General features: G+C 41.5%; 1 protein-coding gene across 1 annotated transcript in view; it reads left to right on the top strand.

The window, feature by feature from the left end:
* The window catches only part of LOC145402685 (glutamate receptor ionotropic, delta-2-like), a 58800-nt gene extending 35822 nt beyond the window's left edge, over positions 1 to 22978 (top strand). The window contains exons 5-9 of the mRNA XM_080274659.1: positions 10429 to 10561; positions 11360 to 11577; positions 12479 to 12656; positions 17833 to 17932; positions 22819 to 22978. Of these exons, the coding sequence (XP_080130785.1) occupies positions 10429 to 10561; positions 11360 to 11577; positions 12479 to 12656; positions 17833 to 17932; positions 22819 to 22978 (789 nt within the window). The remainder of the gene's footprint in view (positions 1 to 10428; positions 10562 to 11359; positions 11578 to 12478; positions 12657 to 17832; positions 17933 to 22818) is intronic.
* The last annotated feature ends 1735 nt before the right edge of the window (positions 22979 to 24713 follow it).

Here is a 24713-nt window from a genome sequence, read left to right as displayed (position 1 = left end):
AAACTACACAAGTTTTTATTTATGAACGTGTCTACATTCCATATAGTAACATCAGCAATAGTTGGTTTTCAATAGTGTCATTTTCATTGTCATTGAGTAAAATAGTGTAATTGTGGTGACGAGTCAAGCCAAGTTGCCTCATGAATCAGCCTCCACCTCCCCGCACCAACCACACGCCACATCACATGATAAGCCTAACACTTAACAAACTGAGGTCTGCTGTGTTTTACTTATCACTATGTCGCGTTCATAGCTGTATTGAGAGCCAAGCAATACATATATTACTTAGCCCTCTGTACAAAGGTGAAAGCATGCCGTGTGTGTGTGCCCCTACCCATGTGAATGTTTGTTGTCTCGCTCGTTTCGGGTCAAGTATTTGGTTCCAGCTTACGACTCAGCATATGACTCAGCAAGAAACAGAAGAGCTCGACCCTCCGCCCTCCATTCCCTTCCCTCCCCCACTAGCCACACTTCCTCCCAACCAAACTAGGCACCTGATATAGGATCCAGTTATATCCTAGTGCTTATTACTATTCAAGTGATACATAGGTTTGATAATGCACAGACGCCGAGAGGAAAATTCCGTTACTCACCGTCCGTGCCAGGTCACTATTGCAAGGTCCCAGCTCTTCATACTGCTACGGTACGTGTCCAAAGATCCAAACAAATACAGTGGTGCCACATCGCTGACTATGAATGAAGTTTAGGGAACTCGGGAGTGCAGCCAACTGTATGTGGTGAGCATGAGAGAGCGGCTATACCTGTACACAAGCATGCAGGTCTCAATAAAACTGATTTCCGAGCCTCGGTGAGCATTTTAATGGCGAAATTCATTGTTTCCACATCAAAATCTAGCATTTTAGCCAAAAAAAGAAGGTCGAAAAATGGCCGGCACTGGGGTGACCCGTAGGGCTAAAAATAGCCAGCACGCGGCGGGTTAAAGGTGCTCATTGGTTAATGCAGCACAGAAGGGTGGTAGCAGGTAATTCTACAGGTCTTCGTATTACTCTTATTAATCTTTGTTCAAAAATTGTCTGCAAAAAGAAGTCTGTATGAGTATCAATTAATTTTCCAATCTCATGAAATTAATTTCAGCTCAAAAGGTATATTGTTACCAAAGAAATTTGAATTCGATTATGAAGTGTTTTAAACAGATGGTATTACTCGCGGTCATCGCGGTCCAGTCGATGTTCCTGATCCGCATGGTGATGCGAGGTGAACAGTGCAACTTTGCCAAATATATGGGACTTTTTCTGTACATAATGGTTGTCCGCCAGATTACATAATTGTGCAGATGACTTTATCTGCCAGTTTAGGTTAGGTTATTAAAAAAATATGTATCTAGCAAATGAGACTGTTTAACGTCACCAGGCACTGAAAACTCTTACTTATACTTGGCACACACGCACGAAGTGTGCCTTTGAGCACAAGCGGGAAACTGACGACTCTTTTTCTGCTCGCTGTTATAGTTTGTATTGGAAATGCGCTGATGTTTTTTTGTTAATATGGCTCTTACTACTGCCACTATTACTACTGTTACTTCTACTACTTTTACTATTATTACTACTACTACTACTACTACAATACTACTACTACTACTACTACTGTTACTGCTACTACTACTTCTACTACAATAAAATCACCTCCACCCATTGGGGAATAATTGTGACAATGAAAATCAATCTTCGGAATACAGTTCACCATTTGGAGTTGTGATGTTAAGGTTAACACTAATCTCATATTACAATCCGTTGGCCCCAAGCACGCCAACGGCTGTGGTTACCAGCCGTCTACTATTACTATTACTATTTTATATTTATTAATATTACTGTGATAATAAAGACATTAATCTGTTGGAGTTGCAACTACTACTACCACTACTACTTCTACTACTACTACTGCTGCTGCTGCTGCTGCTGCTTCTACTGTTATTACTATTTTACTTCTATTACTACTACTATTACTTCTACTACAACTATCACTGCTACAACGATTACTGCTACTAGTAATATTTCAACGACTCCTACTACTATTACACTTACTACTACTGCTGTTACTATTACTACTACTATTACTAATTATAATAATAGCAATGATATTATTTATAATAACCTGGTGTTTTTTTTATAAAGTTTACAGTTAACTTCATTACAGCTATAATTTTCCACACATACCCAGGTTGCACAGGTTTCCACCTTCCTCCCACCGTCTGGTCCACCTGGTCACTGTTGATGGAGAGACGCCAAGTTGCTGAGCGATGACCCGTATACTTAGGCCACTCTCTCGCAGTCCAACAATCCTTCCTCGGAGAGCAAGCCGACTGTTGTGTTGGTTCATGCCGAGTCGATAAGAAGAGTGAGCTAGTAGATTCTCGGTGGAGCCCAGAATATTTCTGCTCTCATGTGATTGGCTATCTTCCATACCCAAATCGGACTGTAATTGGTTACCCTTGTGCTGATCACCAAATATGCACAGTGGTTTCCTCACTACTATTACATCTGTAGAGAATACGTTTGCATTCTTGGGTTAATCAAGAGGAGATAATGCGGTACTGTATGTTTCAGCATTACATATCAATGGTGATGGCAAAACATTTGAAACCCTGGAGTGGCTAGGATATAACCAATACCGAGCATGTGACTTCGGCTACCATGTTGAAGCACCACACTCGTCACCTCCAACATGATAATGCAAATGGAACACTGTTCTTGGCTTGATGTCCCCGATTTGCTGTTGCATCCCTAAGGTGATTACTGGACAGTGTCACTGTAATTTCCAGAATCACTGGATATTCTCAAAAGGTGCAGACGTCTGGCAGGGTGCATAAACATGCCTGCCACTACATCAGTGCCACACTGGGCCACTGGCCACTAAATCTATGCAGCACTACCCTTGGAAAAGCCCCTCCATACTATAGAGCTCAGTGGTTATAACAAAGCATGGTGAACACAGTCTCAGGAAACCAATCCTAACCTACCATAACCATGATTAAGTTAATGGGATTCAGTTCACCAGGGGTAGAAATAACTGGCCACGATACAATCACATCCGAATTTTATTTTTAAAAAATGCAGTCATAATTCCATATCAATCACATACCCCACAGGTTGTGATGGCAGCGTGCAACAGGTGCTGCATAGGTTTTACCACAGATCTTAATGGATGACATAGAAACAGCAAATGTCTGCATAAATATCACTAATAATCCCAACATTACTGTGTCCAGGATAATTACATGTAGTGAAAGGCTGTTATGCCCATATGTGTCACTCAGGCATTTGGAAAGCATCATCATGACAGCGTGCTGTTGCCACAGTGAATATGACTGTCTGCTGTAGTGAAATTATAATTATTATTATAGCAGATGTAACAAATAATGTGTGACCATGTGGCACTAGAATACTATTCATACAAAGTATTAGATGCTAATGTTCTAAAGTCGTTATCGGCTAAAGTAATACATTACGGTATTATAATATTTATACTGTGTGTGTGTCAGCCTGACCATGTGTGAAGCTGGATAATGAATAATACCTTTTCATTACTGGCAGATACGACCCTCATAACATCTATAGTGAATGATCAAGTAGTCACGATACAATGTCTGGGGCTGGATCTCCATGCATGGAATGGGAGATGTCACAAGGATTGAAGGATGATTCACGTCCGCCACATATTGTATATTGACATCCTCCAGAATTTTTTCCTTCCCTCCCTTCAGGAAAAGAACTTCCCCTTTCCTCCGGGCCTGATCATATTTGTGCAGGATCGGTGCACCATCCACACGGCTGGAGTAGTAAGGGAGTGGTTTGCAGGTAAAGAGAACCTGCATCTGCTGGACCTGCCTAGCAAAGGGTGCGACTGCAACCCAATTGAACATGTTTGGGTTAAAATGGTAAACACATGGGAGCCCGAAGTGGAACGCACATGGGAGCAGCTGATGGCCCACACTCAAAGCCAGTGAGAACTATTCCGAGCCAGGCCACACCAAGTATGGACCCTCGTCTCCTCCATGCCTACCAGATTACGGGCGGGTATTGAGGACGAGGGTGGATGGACACAGTACTAGGTTGTTTGGTTCAAACAGAAATATTATAGTTAGTCTGGTTTGTATGATTGGCGGAAATACAAATATTTTAGTTAGGATCTGGATTTTAAGACTGGATCAAATATAATATAAAGTAGTTAGTATGGTTTGTATAAAGGGGTCTAATACAAATAATATAGTTATAGTTTGGTTTTTATGATTATCCCTTAACAAAGTAATATTATTGGTGTGTTATTTAACTGGCGTCTTTATTTCAGGACATTTATTACGTGACAACATCCTATAGTTATAAGGCAACCACCATCACACACATGTCACTGTTCCATCCAACACTCGGGTAACCGTTAAGAATGATGACCACACAATTATGATATACAAGGAATTATGATCGCAAAATAATGATACAGATAAAAAGCAAAACTCTTATTTTGTATGTTTATATAATGAGTGCACTGACATACAACAGGTTCACAAATGGTGAGACACAAGACGACAGCAGACGTCTCTATGAAATGAATAACATTCGTCATGAATACTTGTCTCAGCCCCCTTCCCATACCTCCGGGACACACTTCCCCCCTTCACTATTACCCTGCTAAACCCCCTCACACAACTGGAAACTTCACGGAGGAATGAGAGCAACGGCTGTATTTTATTCATAAATGACAATGGCATTAATAATGATAAACAATATATCGGAATATATTAGCATAATTGATTTCTGACACAAGATACAATCAGGTAACGGTAGCAAGCACAAAAGGCTTTCGTCATACTATGCGCCAAATTCCTCACCTCCTATCTCCTTGTCACACCAATCACCTCTCTACTCGCTAATTTCTCGTATCTCATCATTACCTCACATTATCATCTCATCCCAATCATCATCATTCATTAAATCACAATGTCCTATCATTAATAAACTACTTGTATTCTACCATCACTAATGAACGCTAAAGATATGCGGTCTCATCCATATCCACCTTGCACTCAATCTGTCCCTTGCTGCAACTACCTACCCACTACCATTGTCCACAGACATTAGTATCATGCATGGGTGGTTGAGCCCATCCTTCTGTTTCTACCCCTGCACATAATCCTCTCCAACTATTGTATTCGTATTTTGTTCAACTCCTTCCCCCTCTCCTTCTTTCACTGGCAGATTGATTATATTCGACCTCATCCTTCTGTCTTATGGCCGTTCTCACTCACTCATGTGTATAAGTATACCGTAATAGCCTGTAAACAAGGAGGCATACTCACAATGTCACAGGTGGGTGATATGAGTCTATCACAGCAGAAGGACGACCAAGGAGGCAACAACTTCATCCTTTCATTGGTCTACTATGTCGTATTGTATGAACCTGAAATGTCACACCGTGAATGCACCAGTCTGTCTGTCTGTTTGTCTGTCTCTCCTCTCTCACAGAATTCCGGCCATTCCTCTCTCTCTCTCTCTCTCTCTCTCTCTCTCTCTCTCTCTCTCTCAAAATTCCCGCCATTTCTTATCAAAGTACATCATTACGACGAGACTGCCGCCTTATCAATGACCTTGTGTAAATCTACTGGATGACGTGGGATAGCTTCAGAACCCTGGGGTATTTTGCCTAAAGCGCGGTGGTTGGGTTTTACCATCTAGGTGCTGGTGCACCAAATGTTGCTCACGTTTATGCGGACGCTCCAGCAGCACTCAACCTTAATCCTACCAGCCTATTTTTGCTGTGTTATACTGTCAGTCTATTTGATGACATGTGCACAAAACACTCCTTACTTAACATATAACATTGCACTGCACTGTATTAGTTCATGTGTCCATTAGTTGAAAACTGGACCTCATTCAGACTTCTGGGACGTGAAAGTATGTTCAATGGTTATCAGTATGGCCGCCAAAACCGAGAGCTAGGCTGCTATTATGGCATGAGTGTGAAGAGGTCGGTGAAGTATTACCAGACTTCCTGCACAAGCACGCGTAGACTATACGCAATTTTACGCTATCCCAGCAGCATCACGCCACAACAATATTTTGTGTAGCCGTGGCTACATACTAAAACCTTGTTTTATAACAGCAGACAACGGACAGATATGCATAGTCACCAAAAGTTGCAGTTCGAGCTTTTTTGACACACAAACGTTGCAGACATCATCTACTGTGTTTACATTGATCCGGATTGGCCAGTTGCATTGCTGAACCCCTGCACAAACAAGGCTAGACTACGCAATTTTCCTAGCAACAACACACCACCGAAAAGCTTCAGTAACAGCGAATACAGGTCCGATACTATCTTTGCAATTTGATGACAGACAATGGACACGCAGTATATCAATCATAGAACAAAAGGGAAGAAGAACCTAGAATAGCATAATGTATAATGTATATTATGGACTGTGGTTATGATGATTGTGGTTGGGAAGCGAAACGTCGTCATATTATAGTAGTTAAGAGGCATCATACGAGATTCATTATAACCTCAAGTTCGACAATAGATTTTGATATTTCAGATACCCGTTATGCCGTGTCCCATGACGCTGAACACTGAAAACGATATTCCCAAGGCAGTTAGAAATAGAATAGAATATTTGGTAGGCTAGGGGTTCTTGAATAGAGATTGGTCTGTGGGAAGGGGTAGTAGAAAAGGAAGGAAATGTTGCAGGATAGAGAGGGGGTTGAAAGTGCTTGACCACCCTGCTTGGTGGCAAGGTGTGTGGAAGGGGACTCGTGGGAGAGAGTGATGTGTGCAGGTGGGGGTAGGGTCATCACCAACATATGTGATGTTTGGTGTTGGTAAGGGAACTGTTGCTCCTTCTGGATGAACAGTGTGTGGGTGTAGACACACGATTAAATAATGTACCGGGAATGAGTCTGGAGGTAAGCATAAGCTGACCAGAGTCCCGAATTTTGGACGTCCGTCCCACTTTTTAAATTGTGACTAGAATGTCCCGCTTTTTGAGCAAATAGTCTTAATTGTCCTGCTTTTAGAGGCTTACTATTGCATTAAATATAACATGACCTTCTTTTATGATATTAGGATGAATTTGAAAAATTATCCATAATCCTAACAAAATGAAATACCGAATTATTATTATAAAATCTGTAATGCTCACTAGCTGGTAACTTTGGTCAACCCATTCACTGTACCGTACGGTATGTTCGGAGTTCGTAGTAGACTTTAGTGTTTGATTAGCAGCCTCAGTTTGAGGTGTAGCGCAGCAGCGGTCGCAGTCAGTCAATATCTATCTGTCTATATATCTATGTATCCATATATCTATCTATATCTATCTAACTGTCTATCTACCGATCTATCTATCTGTCTATCTATCTATATAGACACACACACACACACACACACACACACACACACACACACACACACACACACACACACACACACACACGGCCGAGGGAATCACCTATACACAAGAGAAGGATATTTGTGAAGCACTAAACAAGAAATTCCAATCAGTTTTTACAGAGGAAAAAAATTTTGAGAGGGATTGTGTGGAACATGCATGCCCGCACATACTACCAGATATACAAACATCAGAAAAAGTAATACAGGAGGACCTAAATAAATTAGACAAAGGAAAAGCAAAATGGTCCTGATGAAATTTCATGTTGGGTGCTACGAGAATGTGCAAAGGAGTTAAGTAAACCATTATTTATAATTTTCAAGAAACCCTTGAGTCAAGGTAAACTACCTGATATTTGGAAAAAAGCAAACATTGTTCCCTTATTCAAGAAAGGGAATAGACAAAATCCACTCAACTACCGACCAGTATCACTAACCAGTGTTGTAAGCAAGGTATTAGAAAAGCTTATAAGAAAAGCTTGGGTAAATCATCTAGAAGAACACAATATGATAACAGAAAGACAGTTTGGTTTCAGAAAAGGAAAATCATGTGTTACTAATCTGTTGAGCTACTATGACAGAGTAACAGACACATTACAGGAAAGAGAAGGATGGGTGGACAGTATCTATTTAGATTTCAAGAAAGCATTTGACACAGTACCACACCAAAGATTTTTATGGAAACTGTACAATCAAGGAGGAATTCGAGGCAAACTGTATTTTTGGATGCAAGATTTTCTCATAAGAAGAGAAATGAGAACAGTACTAAGGGGAAATGACTCATCATGGAAAGAAGTGACTAGTGGAGTACCACAGGGCTCAGTGCTGGCACCAATCATGTTTTTAGTGTAACCATGTAAAATGATATAGACAGTAACACTGGAAATGAAAGCTATCTGAATATGTTTGGAGATGATGCAAAAATACAAAGGAGAATTACTAACACAGACTCTTGTAAAGAGCTACAAGAAGAAATAAATAAACTTCATGAATGGAGTAGTACATGGCAAATGAAATTCAATGTGGACAAGTGTCATGTAATCAAGTTTGGTAAAAGTGGAAAAAGACCTGATTGGGATTATACGTTAGGAAATAAAACCCTACACACACCAGAAAGGGAGAAGGACCTACGTATGATTATCAATAACACACAATCTCCGGCTGACAACATCAGTGAGAAAGTACAGAACATGTATACACTGCTTCCAAATATGAGAATAGCATTCACATACATAAATGAAGACATGCTAAGAAGGATAATAACATCATTCATTAGACCAACCCTGGAATATGCATCAGTAGTCTGGAGTCCTCATCTCAAAAAACACATAGACAAGATTGAAAAAGTTCAAAGGGCCGCTACAAGATGGATACCAAGCTTAAGGGACCTAAGCTACGAAGAAAGACTAAATAAACTGAATCTACCAACACTACAGGAGAGAAGGAAAAGAGGTGACATGATTATGCTATATGAATGCATATCAAGGAAGGAGAAAATAGACGTAAATAATTACTTAACCTATGGGGAAGCATCAGCAAGAGGACAGTGCAAAAAACTGCAGAAGAGAGGTGATAAAGACGTAAGAAAATTTAGTTTCCCAAATAGAGCAATTGATCAATGGAATACACTACCGAATGAAATAATGTATGCCACAAAATTCACAATTTTATGGATATGTACGATAAATATGGTTTAAGACACGGGACAGTACGAGCTTGACTCATTCCTGTAAAGATACAATTAGGTAAGAACAATTAGGTAAGGTAAGAACACACACACACACACACACACACACACACACACACACACACACACACACACACACACACGCACGCACGCGCGCGTCCCGCTTTTAGCTCCAATAAATCTGGTTACCTTAGTTAAGGAGGCCATGAATGTGTAATACTTGTATGAAAACTAATGTATGAATGTTTTAAAGAAAATATAATAAATGCTGATCGATGTTTATGGATGTGTTAGTCATCAGAACTAATGAATTGGCACTTCAAAGTAAGTGACACCATTTGTGGACTGGACACAAGTAACACCGTTACTTTAGTTATTATAATATAAGATTTGCATTCATTATGCACATACATTATCTCATTACCTCCGAGTGATCCGTCAGTATGATGACTGCCCAACATTATCGAGGAAGCCAATAGCTGTCCAGCACTCAAAGCAGCTATTATCCTATACAACAGGACATCTGCTTAAACCATGGTTTGCAACTATAATGTTTGTTTTTCCTCACAATAAAACAGACTGGATGATGCACATGGCATGACTTGTCTCACATGCATATTTATGAATAATTTGTGGCCACTCTGGTTCAGCCACAAACATGTTACAGCAGTTGAGCTGCACACTCACTAGACTCAAATGAACCACGTTTCGAGACACCAGACATCACACCTTCTAACATTTACGCTTAAATACAGTCGCTCACCACATTGTATGAAGAACATTAAAACTCCAACATTCATCCAATACACGTTATTGCATACGGAGTTACAGATCACCTCAGAACATCAGTATAATCACACCCTTCAACTTTCTAAACGAATCACGACGAAGTTTCGATACATGCGTCCCCACCATCTGTTCCCCCTCCCGTCCGTTCCACCTTGCCCCACAATCATCTCCTGTCAGAGAAACAATGGGAGCCAATGGCATTACCACGTATTTTTCCATCTACATTCCACTATACATACGTGGCAAACACTTACATTTGCACACAGAGTGTGATTTGACAAAACATTGTTTCTGTGGGTACTAGATACTGTAGCGGAAGGGAAGCTCTGCCGGATCTGCCCATTCACTTACTATTACTACTATGTAAACAAACACAGTGGTGCCACATATCACAAGCACACCACACGCTGTACTCCTTAGAGGTGGAGGTAACTGTACTAGGTAAACTTTCAAAGACTGTGGAGAGAAAAGCTGGAGAGGTGACCAAACATTTGTTGTTGATAGTACCTGAACAAATACAAATTCAACAACAAATTTTATCATTTAATCCAATACAGATTGGTATCCTGGCTGCACTGGCTGTATACATGCTGGTGATGGTGATGCCCTCTTGTATCAACGATAAGACTCTCACTCGCCCCAGATTGATGAGGAGCTCTTTCCACTGTGTTCGAGTATTCCTGCAGCAAGGTAGAGTAAAACACACTCAGCATACCTCAGATATGACTGATTCATATGGCACAGTCTTCAAACACATTCTAACAAATTCTTTTTAATCATGAGTAAGTTGCTGTTGATTCCGGGTATAATCCTGGTCTGATGGTCAAACAAACCCATCGACAGCAGGCAAGCAACGACCCCTGCAGGGCCATCCTGTGCGGTAAATCGATGTTTCCATGTGGCAGGCATTGCCTTGCCACAGCAAGTCGTAATGAAAAATATAAAGGTTTGGTTTCTGGACGGGTGACACATTCGCTTATCTCTATCCAGTTAACAATGACACCATTAAAGCTTCCACATCACCCCATTATTGGGCTGTATGACTGCCACCCACAGTTGTAAATGTTTTCCTGACAAACAGGAAATCACCAGGCTTTTACTTAGTGTAGAGCCACCTGAAGTGGAAAGAATCCTATTGAAAATAGACAGGAAGGAAGGAATAGGAACAGAGGAGGGTAGGCACAGAAAAAGAACGATACAGTGAAAGAAGAACTAGGCAGAACTACATCAAGTGAGACCATGATGGTCGCCACCACCTACCACTGTTTATAAGTAAACAGAATAAGCTATTCTTAAGTTTTGGTAAAGTGCTTAAATTAAGGACTGTAATCAGAGGGACGGCCCTTCTTTGTGCATAAAATATAAACTACTAGAGGTGATTGTGGGTTACTCGTTCAGTGTACTATAGAGAAATATATTTGAAACTATACACTGTAATTACTTTCTGCCCCAACCTTGGATCAATTGTGCATCATCTCTCTGCTTTAGATGTGGATGAAGGTTCCAGCTGGTGGTGGTGGGAGCGTGTGGTGCTAGGGGTGTGGATGCTGATGATGCTGGTGCTGACGCGGAGCTACTCCGGCAACCTTATGGCTCTCCTTTCGGTGAGGCTGATTCCTGAACCCTTCCAGGCGCTCGAAGACCTGCTCGAACACCCGGTTCAGATCATTATGGTCAAGGGATCTGCCGAAGAACAGGCTTTTAGAGTGAGTTTGTGGTATTTTGTGCTCATGAGACAGCTCTCTCTCTCTCTCTCTCTCTCTCTCTCTCTCTCTCTCTCTCTCTCTCTCTCTCTCTCTGTATTGTTATCGTTTTATTTGTTTCTCTGTTTTGTGTGTAGAAGACAAGATAATATATTGAAGTTAACATAATCAGATAAGTCCAGTTAAATTGTCAAAAGGCTTTGCGTTTTAATTTTTGAAGAAAAAGAATGATTTAAACATGATGTTCGTGGGACGTAATGTGAAAAATGTGGATGAGAATTTTAGCGGGTTGCATATAAACACTCTTAGTAATACAAACATTCTTTAGTTCGTCAGAATTTACTAAGTGGAAATTTTATTCATTTTGGAGCTTATTTCTCTTAGTTCAGTGGCAGAATAAGACAATATTAAGATCCATAGCATTTTCTATTCGGTGCATAATATACTAGTGTTTATTTCTTGTTACAACTCTGCATTAAAGATGGAGAGTTGGCAAATATAAGACACACTGAAGAGAGCATAATACGATTCCTTGAGACCTGCAACGTAGTCTAGCATTACTCCCTTATTATAGCTCTGTGTCGAAGATGGAAGAATGGGAATTCTAGGCAATCTTTAAAGTGAAGAGTATAGTAATAATTATCTGTTCATTTACTATTCTCTCCTGACCTTAACTAGGCATATTGGCATCTCCCCATCTTGACCGCTGAACTATAAATATTAATTGTAAAATAGGTGCTGGTCACAAAAGTGCTCCAGAAACGATGCAAGGCCGTAGTGTTATCTTTGGCTGCCACCGAGATACGCGTGATATGCAGCAAAAAGACGAATATTTCCTTCAGGTTAAAGTAAATGAATTATGGTACCAAGTAATTACAAAGGGGATATTGGTACTACTCCCCAGACAGCTAGAAGTGGCATCAAACAAAAGATCTGGAACCTGAAGAAGGAGAACCGTATCATGCGTTTTGGTATTGCTCAGCTGGAAGTTGTGGAGGCCATTCTGTTGGAGGGGAAGTCTGCCCTGATTTCTCTGGATGTCTACCTCAAGAAGATAATGGCATCGGAATTTACTAAGACAGGTATTATGGATCTCTCTCTCTCTCTCTCTCTCTCTCTCTCTGATCAGTGCCTCTAAATCTTTTGACATAGAATCTTCATGACTTAACCCGTACCCTCCCGGTTTATTCGGCCTCCCCCCCCCCACCTGAAAACCAGAATAATTTTCTTTTTTTTTTCTCAAATATTCCCTTTTGGTGAGAAACTAATGAAAATCAAGACAGTTGCTCCCGTCACCCCTAAGTGCTCCTAAGGTGCGTCTCCTTTCACCTCAGCCAGGTGTTCTGTGGCCGGGGTGGTGCGTTTTTCTACAGTGGGAAGGAGCGTAATTAATCAAAACCAACCTAAATACATATATTTACATTTATTTCCTACAGAAGTACATATATAGCAACAATATTGTGGTATATATATATACGAAGTATATATAAATGGGTGAAAATAACGCAGGTTCATAATGGAACCGACAGTAAATCGCCGATTTCTGGCACACTTGACTAGCTGATACTGTTGTTTCCACTAACATACACTTTGAAAAATTTGACTAGAGGTATGTACACTCATCACAGCCCTATAATAAGTAGCGCGGGATTGCTGTGTTGCGGGAGGTGAGCGTGGGAGACGTTCCACCTCACCTCCGCTCCAATTCACTTCTGCTCCACCTCACCTCCCACCCACCTTGCGCCACACCTCCCACTCTCCCACCAACGCTCTATTTGTCTCTTACTGAGTTTTCACACACATGATCAGTATTGTTCTTTTGTTCACACTGCAAAATATACAAGTATTATCTTATTATCTATCGTCTATCTATCTATATACCTAGGCTGCTTCCCCCAAGGAAAGGGAGGTAGCCGAGACAGGACGATTCACTCTCCATTTACTCATCCATTCAAACACATTCATTCGCATCTTAGCCCCAAAGGGGAGAACAGACAGATCCTCACCGCACCACACCGCACAAGGGTCAACTGAGCAATGCAATCAGTGACATCCGCAGCAGGGCCCGACAGCAGAACTGGTTTACCCCTGGCACATCATAATAGACCCATCCCCTTACCCGCACCTGACCTGACTAGCTGATCAGACCAAATGCGGGAGAATATCCCATCAGGGCTGCGTCATCACTTATTCATTCACAATTTCTCTCCATTTATTTCTGTCACGCACAGCCACTCTTCCTTGCTCAACAGACATCCCTCTCGCATCCAGCGCTCTCTTCACACTGTCCATCCATCCTATTCGTGGTCTTCCTCTCAGCCTTACACCTCTCACATCAGATCTAGTTATCTTTTTCACCAATCGCTCATTATCCATTCTCTCCATATGCCCAAACCATTGCAACACCCTCTGCTCAACTCTACCAGCCATCTCCCGAACAACTCCAGTTCTCCTTTGCACTTCATCATTTCGCACTCGATCCATACGCGTCACTCCACACATACTCCTCAGACATCTCATCTCCACTACATTCAAACTTTTCATCTCTGCTACACCCATATTTCATGTTTCAGCCCCATATAATGCAGTCGGTGCCACAACACCCTCATACAGCCTTCTCTTTACATCCATTCTAAGCGAACGACATTTAAACACTTTTTTCATTCCTCCCAGCACCTTTCCTACTTCATTTATTCTAAACTTCACTTCTGCATCTATTCTTCCATCCACAGCAACATGTGACCCTAGATATTTAAAACAATCTACCTCCTCAAGCAACTCACCATTCAAAATTATATTCATCCCCCTACCATCTATCAACCTCGTACACTTCATCACTTTACTCTTATTCTCATTTACTTTCAATTTCCTCCTTTCACACACCCTTCCAAACTCCTCTACTGATTGTATATTGTATATTGTCACAAGCACACTGTTCCTTACACGTTCCCCTTCCCTCACTTCCCTCTTCGTCCTATAAATTCTCTCTCTCTCTCTCTCTCTCTCTCTCTCTCTCTCTCTCTCTCCCATATATATATATATATATATATATATATATAAATATATATATATATATATATATATATATATATATATATATATATATATATATATATAGTATATGCCATCACTAGCTGCCTGGCATCAGCTAGAGCAAGGTCTCACGCATCTGCCTGCCGCGAATCTATCTATCAATATACCTAGGCTGCTTCCCTCAAGGAAAGGGAGGTAGCAGAGACAGGATGACACACTCCCCATTTACTCATCCATTCAAACACATCCATTCACATCTTAGCCCCAAAGGGGAGAAGGGACAGATCCTTACCGCATCACACCACACAACGGTCAACTGCGCAGTGCCATCAGTGACATCCACAGCAGGGCCCAACAGCGGAGCTGGTTTACCCCTGCCACATCATAATAGACCCATCCCCTTACCCGCACCTGACCTGACTAGCTGATCAGACCAAATGCTGGAGAATATCCCCTCAGGGCTGCATCATCATTTATTCATTCACAATTTCTCCCCATTTATTTCTGTCATGGATAGCCACTCTTCTTTGCTCAACAGACATCCCTCTCATATCCAGCGCTCTCTTCACACTGTCCATCCACCCTTTTCGTGGTCTCCCTCTCAGCCTTACACCTCTCACATCAGATCTAGTTATCTTTTTCACCAATCACTCATTATCCATTCTCTCCATATGCCCAAACCATCGCAACACCCTCTGCTCAACCCTACCAGTCATCTCCCGAACAACTCCAGTTCTCCTTCGCACTTCAACATTTCGCACTCAATCCATATGCGTCACTCCACACATACTCCTCAGACATCTCATCTCCACTACATTCAAACTTTTCATCTCTGCTACACCCATATTCCATGTTTCACCCCCATAAAATGTAGTAGGTACCACAACACACCCATACAGCCTTCTCTTTACATCCATTCTAAGCGAACAACATCTAAACACTTTTTTCATTCCTCCCAGCACCTTACCTACTTCATTCGTTCTAAACTTCACTTCTGCATCTATTCTTCCATCCACAGCAACATGTGACCCTAAATATTTAAAACACTCTACCTCCTCAAGCAACCCACCATTCAAAACTATATTCATCCCCCTACCATCTACTAACCTCGTACACTTCATCACTTTACCCTTATTCTCATTTACTTTCAATTTCCTCCTTTCACACACCCTTCCAAACTCCTCTGCCAACTGTCTCTATCTCTCCTCCGAATCAGCCTCCAGTGCAGTATCATCTGCAAACAGCAGCTGATTCAGATTCCACTCTCCACCATCAACATTCACCAGACTCAGACCTCCACCAAATACTCACAGCATTTCCCACTCTTACACACGCTCTACTATTTACATAAAAACTTTTCACCCCTTTTAGTAACCTACAATCAAGTCCATACACTCTTAAAACAGTCCACAAAACCTCTCTATCAATTCTATCATAGGCTTTCTCTAAATCCATGAATGCCCAAAACACATCCTTGCCTTTTGCTAAATACTTTTCATACACTTGTCTCACAGAGAACACCTGATCCACGCATCCCCTCCCTCTCCTAAAGCCACACTGCTCACACCAATCACTCCCTCTGTACCCTCTCTAACTCTCATAATTAACACTCTACCATACACCTTACCTACAACACTCAACAGACTTATACGTCTAAAGGTAGTACATTCATACTTATCATCATTGCCTTTATTCAACGGGACCACACAAGCACTTGCCCAGTCAATTGGCACCATACCTTTCACAAAGCACACATTCAACAATCTTACTAACCAGTCAACAATAGTCACTCCACCACCCTTCAGGCATTCCACAGCACACCCATCCATACCTGCAGCTTTCCCTGTTTTCATCTCCTTTACTGCTGTGAATCACCAGCGAAATTTCAAAAATATGCACGCAATGTGCCTTGCAATTGCGAATCGTACGGTGTACGACGATGGGTCTATGGCGACTCCTATGGACCATCATAAGACACACGATGATGGGAGGGTACAGGTTAACTGCGGTAAACTAATAGTATAAATCACGAAATTAAAAACTCGCCTCCTCCACTTTTAACCCACTTAAATTGGCAGGTTCTCACTTAATTATCTAATTTACGGATACAGGATGAAGTGTCGTTTTTTATTTATTATTATTATTTTTTTGACCAGTGAAAACTGCTGCACTCTAAAGGTTTCCTTCAGTCCTTCAACAAAAATTTTTTACCTGTCCTCACCCTGAAGGGGCTCGAGGATGGGTATTCTTTTCACTCGGTTTGTTTGTTTTTCTCTGTCCATCTGTCTGTCCGTTAACAACGTTACACGAAAACTGCAGAAGCAATTTTGACAAAAATTATGGAGATGATGAGCAATGATGTTCTGATCACCCAGTTAAATTTTTGGCCTAATTAGGCCAAGGCCCAGGCTGTAGGCCGCAAAACTGTAAAAAAAAAAAATAAGGAGGGTGGGTAAAAACCGTTTTTTTTTGCCATAACTCCTTTCAAATTCGTCCTGTTGACATGCATTGAAACCTAACGGTGCATATTTAAAATCTGCGACCATCATCCACTCACTTGATGTAGTGCTGCCTATTTCTTCCTTAGCCTTTATCATTCTTTTTCTGTGCCTGTCTCCTCTCTTCCTATTTCTTCCATTTTTCCTGTCACATCTTATTGCTTGTCTTTCCTTTACAGGTGGCTTTACATTGAGTGACAAGCCAAATGGTTTCCTGTAAGCTAAGAAACCACTGACAACCCTGGGTGGTAACCATATAACCAAACCATACAAGCTTCCTACGTGTCAGCAAGTGGGTTGGTGGAGGGTTAGTGGCCCTCCCTGTAAAACAAATAACTCAAAGTCATATGGCCACCCCTTATGGGATTATGGTGTCTGGCAATAGATAGATAGATAGATAGGTTACATCAGGGGGATCACCCCTAGTTGGCGGTAGAGGAGTCAATGTTAGGTGAGTCGGGCCTAAAATTTCGAATGGACATAAAATCGTCAATTTTCACCGAATTTACTCCAAATATAATATATGATATCTTTGACTAGATATCCTATTGTGTTATATGTCAACATTAAGATGATTGCCGGAGATGGGTTTGTTGTGCCTTGGCATTGCTTCTTGTTACAACCTTGGTTTGTTTGTTTCATGAAGGATTTAGATTCTAACATACAATTATACAGTGTGTTGTGTGTGAGCCTGTTGTAAAATATTAACAATCCACTCTTTACTCAGGCAAGTGTGTGTTTAGCCTGGGCAATATGCGGTACATACCTGCCGTGGAGGCCATGGCGGGTCACAAGGACAGTCCCCTCGTTCCTGCCGTTGGACACAAGTACGCACCGTATTTATTTATTTATCTATTTTTTTACCATAATGCTTAAAGCTGAGTGAACAGACATATGACTCATTGCACTGAAAGGCGTGTTCTAGGTGGTATAAGAGGCCTCATAACACCTCCTCTTCAATTTATTATGCATATTTCATCTCTCTCGGTCATGTGATTTCGTTGTAATACCTACACTACTTGCATCATTAATGTACAAGGGATATAATATGCAGAATAAAAATCCCTATGAGGTAATACAAAATCTCCAAAGCCAATCGGAATATGATGACAAATTTTCGTAGAGGTGAATGATTGTGTTAACCAAGTGGATATGCAGCTGATAGTTCTCTCATATTATGCCATTTTTAAATACCCTGGCTTACCTTATTGTTAGATGGAAATGTGGTTCAGCATGATATTACTTATAATGATGTGAAGATGACGATGGTGTTTCTTGCTTATTTATGGGGATGGGATAATGATAAACTGGTATACTGTTAAAAAAAAAATCGAAACACTGGATCATTAGAGCATAAGGAGTGATAGATTTCATGTTAGGCTACTCGGTGATAGTATATGAACTAGATTGTACAATTCATTTACAACCATCCTTAAATCCTTCTTCGCCATGCAGTTTTATGCTGTGTAACAATGTCATTACTACCTACTCTTTAGCTGTTCATCTAAAATTTTACGGGTTCAGTTTGATCATTTCCTATTATTATTATTATTATTATTATTATTATTATAATTAATGCTACTACAGTTATTACTCCTGCTACTACTATTACTACTACCACTACTACTACTACTACTACTACTACTGCCCCCCTCGTGCACTATGACACAATGCGAGTCATAGTCCTTGCAATCTCAAGAGTAACCGATGACGCAATATGAAGCAACTTCCCTATAAATGATCGTAGAAACTTTTCCTATGGCTGAAAGTGCGTCAAAATTTAGTGAGTCAAAGGTGAGGGTGGCCAGGTCTGAGGGAACTATATGTCAACACCCATCAGCTAATCACAAGGACAAGCGGACTATATTTAGCTCAGTGTCCTCTCAGCAGTCAGCCTAGGAGGGTGTGTGAGTGTGCAGCTGGCCATCTTATTCCTTGTTTTCTGTTACCACATCATCCATACCTTACGTGTATTATAGTGATAGTGTGTGACATATAATGCAGTGTGCTTGTGAAGAAGGTTTATAGGTGTTTCTCATATATTTTAAGAGAAATCCAAATTTGAAATTTCATAACCGATTTTGACTGTTCCCCTCCTATACACTGAAACAATGATGGCAGGCAAGGACTTAATAGAGGAGGAGTATTTGAAATACTTGTTTAGTAGTGGGACAGAAAATGAAGAATCTAGTGATAGTGAATGTGATAGTGAATTTGGTGGGGAGGAGTGAGGAAGAGACAAGGGGGAGCAAAATCCTCCCCCAGGGGAATAGATAAACCCAAAGCTATAGTCAAGGCCGCAGTAATTAGCATTACAGGCAGTAGCACCATCACTACCACACTCCAATCACCACTGCCAACCACTGGTCTTACCATTGCTATCACCACTGCCACCACTGTTATCACTGCCACCACTCTCACAGTATCACCACTGCCAACACTGGTATATCCACTGCCACCACTGGAACCACCATGATCACAGAGACTGAGCCGTGTTATCGCCACCTCTCTTCCACCCCCCAGCACAAACACTGACCTCATTACCCCCACAGTCACCCTCACTCTCACAACACTGCAACCTGCCTGCATCTCACCACCCATCCAAGATATTTCTATATCATCTTCCCCTACGAAAATATCAGAGTCACTGTCCCCTTCAGACTTCATTCCCCCTGATTTTCAGTCATCATCATCAGCACCAGCACCAGCACCACAACCATCTCCACTTCAACCATCTCCACCACAACCATCTCCATCACCACAATCACCTGAACCTTCATCCACCCAGCCATCATCAACACAATTATTATCACCATCTCCCTCTCCACCACAAACATGAGGGCATAGTGGGCCAAGGTGAGGTAGCAGTGGATGGCCTAGAGATAGTCTTTTGGCTCAGGATCGTGTGCGCTACACAAGTACACAGCCAAGCATTTCCCCAGGTGAATGCTGCCAGGATGAAACCTGGAGTTCTGGGTAATTCACACCCAGTGCTGGCCCCTTCACTGAAACCCCAAGTTTGAGAGTGGCAGCACCAACAACACCACTCCAATACTTCCAACTTTTTTTTTTACCAGGGAGTTGTTGATCTACCTGACGGTCGAAACCAACAACTATGTAAGATTTCTGGGGACTGCACTAGATGTGTTGTACCTCTGAAACGAAGAGGAGATGGCCCGGTTCCTTGGGTTATTCTTTCTTACGGGGAGTTGTGAACTGCCAACCTTAACCCGCCCCATCCCGTCGACGTATGGGTACGTTGCAACGATTTGCATTTGCCAGTCCCGGCGACGTACCAGTACGTCGTGCAATTGCAAGGTCCCTAATTTGCACAACTTTCAATTTTCGAGTGTGATTTTTCGTATGTATACACGGGACACCTTCCTCTATTCCTCTACAAGATGCCAAGCAGGGACAATGCCTTACACCGCATAACCTCCCCCCTCCCCCCCTCATGCCATTGTGTCAGCAATGGACCTGTTACCAGTGACCTGGCTAGTAAAAATATTCAGAGCCAGAGTGATTCCCCAATCGATGACAATGTGGAGGACAATGTTTACATAGCATTAGGAGAAGAAACAGCCAGAAATAATGATCAGGTAATGTGGTAAAAAAAGGTCAGGTATGGTGATTAGTTAGTGAGTGAAACGATTCTTATAATGCCTTTATTACTGCTTGAAAACCAATATACTCTCATACTACATATACATTCGTACCAAGTAAATAAATAAATACCGTTTATGAGTGGATAAAATAGTTACCCTCCCACAGAATTCGCTTTCTTTGGTGCCAGCATGTTAGAATACCCAGTCAGGTAAGGAGGAACTCCTACCTGGATTGGGTATTTTAAACCTCAGGTGAGCGATTTCTCTATGAATTTTCGATGTTTCTCACCAAAAGCAAAGGTTTTAGCCAAAAAAATTTTTTTCGAAAATACCTCGGGACTGGGGGATGTCGGAGGTGCAGAAAACCTCGGGACGTGACGGGTTAAGACACTATTGGTGGTCCACAGAGGTTCAAGATTACCCCATATTTCGGTGGACAATGAATGGAAAGTGCTTCAGGGCCATCCTGACGCACTTTCATGCTTTCAATAGTCTCGCCATACCCAAGAACAATCAAGACCTGCCAATAAGGATTTGCATGGTTATGCAGTATCTCCTTCAGAGGTTCAGGGAGGTTTACATCCCCTGCAAACATCTTAGCCTGGATGAGGGATCTCTGGGTTAGAAGGGGCTGCTCTCCTTCCGTGTATGTAACCCTATGAAGCCCCAAAAGTATGCCATCAAAGTTTACATTTTGGCAGAGGCAAGGAGTGGCTACATTTGGAATTTTGAGATATACACGGGGGAGAAGAAATCTCAAGAAAACACAGTGTGGGGCATCATTGAACCTTTGAAGGACAAAGGATACAAGTTGTGTATGGACAATTATTACAACTCTGTATCACTGTGCAAATGCCTCTTCAGCGAGAGAGTGTATGTGTGTGGCACAGTATGACTTGCATAGGGAGCACCAAAGGAGCTGGAGGACATCAGCAGCGCTATGGTCCTTTCACCGCAAGAAGTCCGTTCAGGGTGGGGCCCACCTGGTGAATCACCTCTAGCGATGCTGCCAAATCAACCGTAGTACATGCCTCTCTCTCTCTTATTTCCCATCTATGTGCTATTTGAAATTGTTTTTTATATTCTGTATATAGTAAAGGAAGCTATATAGTACACTGAGTATCACTTTTTAGAATTATAACAACGATTTGAATGAATTTTATGACACGTGGCAGTGCTTTTTTCTCATGTTGCCACGCCGTAGAGTTGCCAATTTGACCACCAATTATCGGATTATCACTGGGCCCCTACCTACCCCCATCCCACCTGTTTCTCTCTCTCTCTCTGTCTCTCTCTCGTCAATATAACAGAAAGTTCTGATGACGAAGAAGATTATGATTAAAGATCAGAGAGAGGATTAAGCCTACAGGGGAAACCTCTTAAAAATAAAATGCGCCTAGACTTTTACCTCATAAGTGGTGTGCAAAAAAAAATTTAAAATAAATAATAAAAATATACAATATATATATATATATATATATATATATATATATATATATATATAGAGAGAGAGAGAGAGAGACACAGAGAGAGAGAGAAACCTCTTAAAAATAAAATGCGCCTAGACTTTTACCTCATAAGTGGTGTGCAAAAAAAATTGAAAATAAATAATAAAAATATACAATATATATATATATATATATATATATATATATATATATATATATATATATATAGAGAGAGAGAGAGAGAGAGAGAGAGAGAGACAGGTGTGATGGGGGTAGGTAGGGATAGTGATAATCCGATAATTGGTGGTCAAATTGGCAACGTCGCACTCGGGGGGAATTCCAACTTCTTCCACACCCTGAACGGACTTCTTGCTGCGAAAGGACCATAGTCGCCTTCCTGATGGTGGGGTGGAAGCTAGGCACAAGGGCAATATAATGGTGTTGCCGTGGAAGGACAAAAGTACCCTAAGTATGGTGTTCACCTTCCACAGCGACACCACAGTCCCTAAGCAGGTGCATGGGAAGGTAAAGGGTCCAGACGGGAGATTCCACCATATTATCAAAACCGTCAACGAGCCCGTTGTAGTGGAGGACTACAATCGGCACATGGGTGGGGTGGATCATTTTGATCAGATGATCCAATACTACCCCCGCCCAAAGGAGGATGGTCAAGTGGACCAGGAAACTGTCCTATTTCATTCACTTGGCCCTCTTCAATGCCTACACCCTGTACAAAAAGAACACCACCAGGCTTATGAATCTCCTAGAATTCCGAGAGGACATATGCCACAAGCTCCTGGCATCTTGGGGGAAGGAGTGACCTGCATCGGGTTTTGCCCTTCACATGCCCCTGACATTACCTCGTGACAATGACCACCAGTACCTGCAGCAACCACACCATCAACTGCAGCCTCCACTCTACCTGCAATCATCGCTCTACCGCCTCCAGTACTGGTCGTCAGGAGTAACTAGCCAGTTACTGTCACGACTGATCCACCTCCCACAGCAGCTGGCCAGTCAGGAGTTACTTGGCCAGCTCCTGTCGCTGCACCTCCAGCAGGAGTACGGAGGAGAGGAGATCGAGGAGCACCGCCGTCAAAGCGTCGTCGATATGTCGACGATAGGACACGCTTGGACTCAACATTGCACCACACCCTGGAGAGAATCCCCGACAGGAAAAGGCTGCGGTGTTTGCTGTGCTATTTGCTCAGGAGGAGGAGGGACACCAGCTATATATGTCCTGTTTGTCATGTGCCGCTCTGCACATGACTATGCTTTCATCAGAACCATACTAATGAAAACATACAGCAGTAAATCACATAGCAAATACACACACACACACACACACACACACACAGGCTGTGATCGTACCTTTCCTCCTCTCTGCAACTCCATCTCCTCCCCAAAAACACTACAACACTGCTAGAGGATGTGAGTAACTAGCTTATTTGTCTAGTTTTTATACTATTGTATTGGAAGGTGTAGAATGTGTGTTTACTATATATTCTCATAGGGAAAATGTGGTGCAATTCATTGCTATTCTCTCAGTCATTTTACACGTAGAGTATCGGTTGCATCAAAAATCCAAAGAAAGCATGATCAAGGTGATGATTTCTTATGCATACTTTTGTGAAGCAAAGTAACCTAAGTGTGCAAATGATTATTTTGGGAATAGTTCCGAAAGACGAACATACTTAGCCTATGTGCTGTTACCGCATGCAACCCATTGTAACTTTTCGAAATTAATTTTCTCAATAAAAAGAAGGGTTATAACACTGCGAATTATATCATGAGCTTCCTTAACCTTTGGGCTACAAAACTGGATATAATTTACATGTATGTTTATTACAGTGTCACTAGTAACATACAAATTAATAAACAAATCAGACGTTTTTAGGCGATTTTCGTAGTTTTTTTTTTTCCGATTTACTCAAAACTCTTGGGCTTATCATATCGCAACCAAACTCATTTGAAAGCTCATGAAATTCTGCATATAGATATGTGCTTTGCAACTGCGCATCACGGGAAAATTTTTTCATGGTGATGGGAAGTTGTTGGAAGCTAGTTTTCACCTGAATATGGTTTATTCACGCTTCGTTTCCGTACATTTAATAATCTGTTCTATGCTTTTTTTTTTTTTTAGCCTATCTGATGGTATAACCATCAGCAAAGATGATGGGCTACGATTTATAACAATATATGCATTTTCCGAGGGTATATTGGGCCATAGAATTTCTTTCCTTTCTGCACGATTGGAGGCAGCCTGAGCAGGTTTTGGTTCGGGGGGGGGGCACGGAAACTTATTGGAAACTTATGGTGCGCGAGAGGGTTACTACTTTTTTATTTTTACATATCATTTAATATGTAATTAGTTTGTCATTTACTAATAATTAAATGAACTGATGTTATTCATTTAAAGTTTGAATTGAAGTAAAACAATGCATCTTTATTTAATAGTTATGTAGGTGGCCAATGGGTGTGATCCAATACTGTAGAGCCTTGTTTAAAAACATTGGGTCTCCAGGCATTACGGTGTAGGGGTGAGACTGGTATGT

This window comes from Coenobita brevimanus, chromosome 58 (genome assembly GCF_032717465.1).
Source record: "Coenobita brevimanus isolate Jiangsu-jjx chromosome 58, ASM3271746v2, whole genome shotgun sequence".
In the NCBI taxonomy this organism is placed as follows: domain Eukaryota; kingdom Metazoa; phylum Arthropoda; class Malacostraca; order Decapoda; family Coenobitidae; genus Coenobita; species Coenobita brevimanus.
The sequence above is the reverse complement of the archived record's forward strand: the minus strand, read 5'-3'. Positions and strand labels throughout refer to the sequence as shown.